General features: G+C 40.3%; 1 protein-coding gene across 2 annotated transcripts in view; it reads right to left on the bottom strand.

Moving 5' to 3' along the window:
- Rttn (rotatin) overlaps positions 1-7,224 on the bottom strand; it is a 135,438-nt gene extending 128,214 nt beyond the window's left edge. The window contains exons 1-7 of one of the 2 annotated variants that reach the window (XM_005355846.3): positions 7,110-7,224; positions 6,647-6,834; positions 5,607-5,784; positions 5,184-5,273; positions 4,474-4,564; positions 2,730-2,844; positions 914-1,064 (exon numbers count right to left, since the gene is read on the bottom strand). In XM_005355846.3, the coding sequence (XP_005355903.1) occupies positions 914-1,064; positions 2,730-2,844; positions 4,474-4,564; positions 5,184-5,273; positions 5,607-5,784; positions 6,647-6,834; positions 7,110-7,140 (844 nt within the window). In that variant the 5' untranslated portion in view covers positions 7,141-7,224. Of the gene's footprint in view, positions 1-913; positions 1,065-2,729; positions 2,845-4,473; positions 4,568-5,183; positions 5,274-5,606; positions 5,785-6,646; positions 6,835-7,109 lie in introns of both variants that reach the window. The other variant, XM_026783587.1, reaches the window with a different exon arrangement.
- Positions 7,225-7,458: the final 234 nt, after the last annotated feature.

The following is a 7,458-nucleotide window of genomic DNA, read 5'->3' on the forward strand; positions in this document are numbered from 1 at the left end:
TTACCCAGGACACTGCACAGTTGAGCAATGAAGCACACTTGCTGATCTTCCTCAGCACCCAGGCTTGGTTCCCAACACCCACATCAGGAGGATCACCTGTGTCTGTAACTCCAGGGGATCCAACACCTTTAGCACCTCAGGCACCTGCACTCATGTGCACATAACCACATGTACACACAAAATGCATATTATTAATAATAATAAAAATTAAATTAAAATTAAAAAATAATTTTAAACCATCTGCAAAGGACTATATATTCCTTATTTGGGAAAAGTCCCAGAAAGTTATAAACCATGAATGACCTGACTACCTATAGGTAGAACTCCATTGGCCTTTCCTGACGTATGAGTCTGTAAACCCACATGACGCGCCTCATAAACCACCTTATAAACTCATTTAGGAAAGAAAAGTTCTTCAGATAAAAATAAGTATACTGAAATATTTTTACCTAATATTTTATTAAATCCTTTGAGCAATGTAACTTCAAAAGCCACCAACATCACATACATAGCCATTGTTAAAACCCTTACAGCAAATCTCCTAAAGCTGGCACCAACCTTTGGATGTGTGCTACTGTACTTCACTGTGTGTGTGTGTGTGTGTGTGTGTGTGTGTGTGTGTGTGTGTGTGTCTTTCTTTCTTAGTGCCCACACCTAAATCTTTATGAAAGTCTTTTTCTTAGTTAACTCCAACTACGCTTTCTTTTAAAAAGCGGTGTGTGTTTGTGGATGTGGGACTCAGGGGGTATCATGGTGTTCTGTAATTTACGTATTTCTATTCAGGGATCCGATAATATTTTAAGACTTGGAATTTGTATTGTGAAATGCATACACAATAAACTTTCAAGTACAGTAGACAGTTCTCAGAAGAAGATAAAGAATTCCAGTATCTGTGAACAGATAAGCAAAGTACCTTGTTTGTTTGAGAAAAGGTTGGGGTCTCTGTAAAAGTTGAGTCTGTTTCTTAAACACGTGCACAGCTGCTGCAAACAGGACACCGACTGTAATGCCACCCGATGCTTCCCGTCTCCCCCAAAGGCCAGCTTCACCAGACATAAGAGGCCCTGAGAAAGGAGAGTGAAACCAGTCACAGAGAGCTCAACTCCAAAAAGCGATGTAGTTAGGCTTGTAGTCAGGCCCCGGATGCCAGCACTTGGGAGGCAGAGGCAGGAGGATCACCACAGTTTAAGGCAGCAGTCTGGTCTGCACAGCAAGTTCCAGGGCACATATAACAAGACCTAAGTTTTTTTAAAAAATTAACGTTTTGAGAACTACATGCAAAAAGAAAAGAGGATGTGGGACTTAAATAAGGAAAGGTGAATCAAAGAAGTAAGGTTACAAATTTTGATAAAATAAGAAACTAGGGCCATAGGGCCTAACACCCTGAGTTGGATGCCCAAAATTTACATAAAGTAAAAGGAGAAAATCAACTCCAGAAAGTGTGCCGCATGTCGGCCGCAGCATCAGGTACTCAGAGAGTGTGCTGCCTGTCTGCTGCAGCAGCAGGTACTCAGACTGTCAGTACACTCGAGCCCATATGAGTCTGAGACCAGGCTGGGAAACAAAGCCAGACCTCACATCGAGCACAGTTTGTAAAGCTAACTAGGGCTAGTGAGATGGCTCACCAGTTAACATCACTTGTTCTTGCAAAGAACCTGGGTTCAATTTCCAGTACCCATATAATGGCTCACAGCTATCCATAACTCCAATTCTAGGAGACCTGATGCCCACTTCTGACCTCCATGAGCACCAGGCACATATGTAGTATATAGACACACATGCAGACAAAACACTTTTATGCATAAAATAAAAAATAAGTAAATGAAAATAATAAAAAGCATGACTAAAGGAGACAGTATTTCCTATATCTAATATCTGTAAAAACCCAATCTGGGAGAAGGAAAGTCCCATTGTACTGCATAGCACACAGAATCACAGCAAGTACTTTGCACCTCACACAGCTGAAGCGCTTTTCAGGCTTTGGTAAAGAACAGCTTTATTTGTTTCTGTTTGCCATCAGTGATGAAAGGTGCCCACACTGCTAATCGCTGGGGTCCACTCAGTCTGAGTAAGGACCAAGGGCCCTCAGAGATTACGAGATGCTATAGATACCTCATAATCCCCACCTGCATCTCTCTCCACTGGAGAAGCAAGAGACTGCACAAAGGGAAAGGGCTAGTCAACATGCTCATTGATAACAGACTTCCCCAGCATTATGTCCTAAACATAAAATACTCAAAGGTTACTGCTGCCATCCCTAACTGCTAATGCTACTGTCTGGAGAGATGACTCAATGGGTGAAGGCATTTACCACGCAACCTGGTGACCTAAGCTTGATCCCCAGAACCCACATCAAGGTGGAGGGAGAGTCAACTCTATAAAGTTGTCTTCTGACCTCCACATGCACACTTTGGTGTGTGTGTGTGTGTGTGTGTGTGTATGTGTGTGTGTGTGTGTGTGTCAAGACACATAACAAGAAATTTAAAACTTTAAATTTAAAAAAGATGATAATCCAAAAATGACAATTTGAGATAGACAAAGTTGGTAGAAACTACTGTCCACTAAAAGAAGTAAACAGATAAATTAGAGAAAGTAGTTTAAATAACTCAATAGTTCATTATTTTAAATATGTTAATACAAATTTTCTTCTACTACCGTGCTGTGCATTTGCTAATTTGTGGTGAGATAAATTGTTTGTTTTAAAACCTAAAGCAATTACAAGGACTCACCTGAACAATCTTCGGTCTCTGAAGGAAAATCTCAGCAGGAAAGTCTTGCATGATCACGTCCTTCAGAAGTTCACATGTATTCCAGATCAGGTTGTGGTTGCTACTTCTCAAAGAGCTGAGACAACAGAGCTAAACGTCAGGAGAAGTCCACCTACACCTGCCTACGTCAGTAATGGCATAACGTCTCCACTGCACCTTAGGTTTAGCAGTGGCATCACTCTTCCTGGGGAAAAACAAGCACACTCCATCCTTGCGTAGTGGACTCTGAAGAGCAGCTTCTTCCATATACCTACATTTTATAATACTCTAGAATAGGAACTACGTCACAATAACCATTGAGTGTTGAAACTATCAGGTTCTACCAAACGGGATTGGTTAGGTCACACATAACTTTCTAATTAAAATAAAAAGCAAAAGCCTATATAGTGGTAATTATCAAATTCCATTATCTAGTCATCTTCACTGTCCCACATCCCTCAGGTTCTACTTACCTGAGGATGTAGCAATTGTACACAATCTACCTCAACAACTCAGCTGGAGTTAGTCCACCTCTTCCTTGGGTATAAACTCACAACTAATAAAGCACCCAAACACTTTCTAAGGTGGGCACTACCTCTTCAATACTTTTCCCTAAGAAAATGATGGCAGCATTATCAGAAATCACCTGTATCTTGCCTTAACTCTTTCAAATTTGATTTTTCATCTAAATTCACACCTTATCAAGAGGCAACCCATTTATTGTGATTTCAGTGGAACTGTACCAAGTGAATGTGGATATTAAAAACACTCTCTGGAACTAGAGAGATAACTCAGTAGTCAAGAGTATGTGCTGCTCTTGTAGAGGACCCAGGTTCAAATCCCAGCACCCACATTATCCAGCTCTGAACCACCTGTAACTCCAGCTCCAGGGGATCAGATGCCCTCTTCTGGACTTTTCTGGCATAACTAAAAATACAAATAAAACTTTCTTTTTGTTTAATTTTTAAGGCAGGGTCTCAACACGTTTCCCTGGCTGGCCTCAAACTCGCAGAGATCCACCTGTCTATTTCTAAAGAATACTTGTATTAAAAGTGTGTCCCACTATGGTCGGTCCTGAAAACAAACCTTAAAAAACAAAAACAACAAACAAAACTCTGCAAATTTATATAGCAGCCCTCTATTTCTGAAAGTAATAAAATCAGTATACACTAGATAAGATCAGTGCCGTTATCGCTAACCTTCTCAACAGTGGCAAGTTTTTCTAATAGAGCCCACATTTTACCATAGATTCTATCAAAAAGATTACTTATATTTAATTTTTTCACTGTTCTCCATGAAGGACACAGGAAATGGAGAATTAATCTATACAGAAAGAGAGAGCATGTTATGAAAGACTATGTTAAGATTCCAACCACAAAGAGACACTGGGTTGAGTCAGGTGTAAGCTGTGTGTCTATTACCACAGCACAGGAGAGGAACAAAGTGGAGGGAGGAGTAAGCAGGTCAAGCTCATCCTTGGCTATTCTAGTAAGTGTGAGGCCAGCCTAGGCTATGTGATACCCTATCTGGGAGGGGAAAAAATGGACATATAGACTGCTAAAAGATAGAGACGGACAATAATATTCTGGTTTTCTTTTTTGACATACTGAAAATTGTATCTTTCTTCAACACTTGTTACCATTTCCAGATGACAATGCATTGTGTTAACGATCAGATTTTTATGGCTACAAAGAACCAAAAGACCTGTGCTACATCAGAACTGTACCTTTCGTTGGAGGAGAGAACATGTCTATCTGTTGTGGTCAGAGGTAGCCAAGGAAATACAGAAAACTTCAGCCACTTCACAGTCGGGTTTCCTGCTAAAAGAATAGCAAAACTTTAGATGTCAAAGGATCAAACATGACAGTGTGCAAATAATATCTGTAAGCTGTAAAATGAAGTAAACCCTTCCCTCCCACACTGCTTTTGGTCATGGTGTTCTTCACAGCAACACAAGTACAAGAGCGGAACCACAAGAGGACAACCACACACAGAGACCTGGAAGCAAGACTTCTGGAAGGAGAACTCCAAACCGGAATGTCCCAATCCTAGGTCATCTGGCTAGTAGATAAATGCTGATGAAAAGGAAACTAGGCTGACCCTGAGTCTCCAAGTGAAACAACAGGATTGATGGTCCCATCTCATAAGCTGGAGAGTGAATAAGACCACCTATGTATCATACCTGGTAAGAACCTGTGTTCAACAAACACTGAGTTCTAATGGCAGCACCATCACCTGCCTACAGTGACTCAATACACTTAGTAAGGTATAAAACCTGACCACTCAGACTCAAAAACCTCAGCTAGGACAAAGCAGATGAAACATTAAATTCCATGCTAGAGTTTTCCAGACTGACCACAAACTATCTTCAGGGCAAGAAAAAAGAATCCATTGACCTTTTATTCACCAATCAAAAACTTCCCTATATATACATACCCACTGGCCCTGGTGGTACTTCCATCTGCTGGCTATTACTTTTATCTTGGGGAAAATATCCTGTTAAAACTTCATGCTGTTGTGACAATTCTGAAAAGAAAACACATTACTATGCTATCAATTAACCTGACAAAATAAAATTTATTTTAAATTATATTATTTTCTCTCAATCTTTCAATGATTATTAAAACAAAAAGAAATAGAAAAACAAAAAAGCAATCTAGATTGTTTTCTGAATACTATTATCTTTCAAAACAAGAAAAAAGAAATTATTGTTCCCGTAGATACATTCACAGAGGCAACACATACATACACACACACACACACACACACACACACACACACACACACACTCAAATGTAATAAAGATTCTAAGAAAATATACAGCAAAATATTAACAAAATTGAATACAGAAAAAGTTACCAATTTGATCAGTTTGGTAAGTGGCAGAACACAGTACAGGAACTTCTGAAGGAAGAACAAAAAGTCCATCGAGAATGCCATCGATCTCGGCCTGTATGGCTGGCTCCACATTTGGACGGAGCTTAGACAAGAACTCTACTGCACCAAGATCAGTCAGGTGTTGGGCTGCTGGGGGATACTACGGTAAAAGAAAAAGTCTTGAAAATAGCCGTGAACATAGAAATGTCCTGAACTTCATTCCACCACAACCAAAACATGGTTATTTTGGTGTATCAAATTTTCTGTTTTGAAAAACAAATTCTGCATTGCTGTGCTCTAGAGTAAACAACTTTTGTGAATCAAACATAAAGTAAAAGAGACAAACTTAAGGGTAAGACATCTTAAGAGAAAGAAGCCAGGACTCTGAGCACTAAAACTACACACTACCAATCCTTCTTTTATTTTTACATGCTTTATTGTTAAATAGTTCCACCTGAGAAAATGTGTTTCATTATAACACTTTTATACATATTCATCATTGTACTTTGTCTGCCCAATACACACATCACACACTGATAGGACCCTGTCTCATAGGTTCCCTTCTACTTCCAAGTCTTTCTTTTATAAATAAAATAAGTTACTTTTCTGTACTGACACTTTATCCTATCCTTACTGTAAATCAAGATAACAAAGTCACTAGAATTCCCCCAGGAGAATAGTGATTTAAAGATAGAAAAAAAAATGAACTTATACTAGCATTGGTCCTAACAACTAAATTGCTCTTAAAGCAGGTACAGGAATGAAAACCATTGTTTTTAATGGAATGACATTACATGCAATGTTAATTTAACATATTTAAATGTGTTTCCTTTAATACTGAAACGTCTAAACACAGGCGACAAATAATCAGAAACAGAAGATATGAGTACTTAGTTGTTTTACTTCAACGTTCAGTACAATATGAGATTAGGCTATTATGACAAATGACAAGCAATATCTACCCGAGTGAATAAAATTCAACCTCTCTGGTTGATCCTGGCTGATTTATTCCAAAATGTTACCTTAACCAATCTGCTTAAGAAGTTCAGAACCTCCTCTTTCATTGGGACAGATGGGAAATTGAACCATTCGAGCAAATGGAGAAAAAGCAACCTTTCCTGAATCAGGTCAGCATAGCAGATCAAATTGTGCTCGATCTTGCACAGGATACTTTTGAGGGCGCGTTCCCTGATCTCCACCAGCTGATGGCCTGTCAGAGAAGTTGACACAAAGTAAATTTATCTCCCAATTCTGAAGAGACCACCCACCCGTAACTTATTCTAAATGCGCATGGTTTACTTGGGAGACAATCCGGGGTGAAACCAAGTGAACTAAGTATTCAGGAGGCCGCAGGTGCACAGTATGAGCACGGTCCGCGGGCTGCAGGGACTAGGTGAGGTGCCCGCGCGACCCCGACGCCGGAACCCAGCACCAACACGCCAAGACCCGAGGGCTCCTCCGACCCTGGGCAACAAAGACAATTACCAAGCTTCCGGATGAGCCCCGCCAGAACCATCTTGTCTCCACAATCTGCCACGACCGGAGAATTAAACTGTCGCGCCACAGCCGCCAGCCATAATTAATGTTCCCCGGAAACTCGGCCAACAGTAACAGAGGTTCCGCGATGTCTACGCTAGACACCCATTGAGCACAGAACATTAGATGAAATGCTTTCAGTGCTTCTGCAACCACATAAGGGTTAAGTCTCTATAATTTCTACTGCTCATTCTTTAGACCTCAATCTTGGCTCTAAAATGCCAGAATCAATAAAAATGTCACGAGAAGGAAGACGCCTCTTCCGCCAGTGTGCAGGTCGGGAGTTGTAGTCCTGGCT

Source organism: Microtus ochrogaster, chromosome 18, assembly GCF_000317375.1.
Source record: "Microtus ochrogaster isolate Prairie Vole_2 chromosome 18, MicOch1.0, whole genome shotgun sequence".
NCBI classification, from domain to species: domain Eukaryota; kingdom Metazoa; phylum Chordata; class Mammalia; order Rodentia; family Cricetidae; genus Microtus; species Microtus ochrogaster.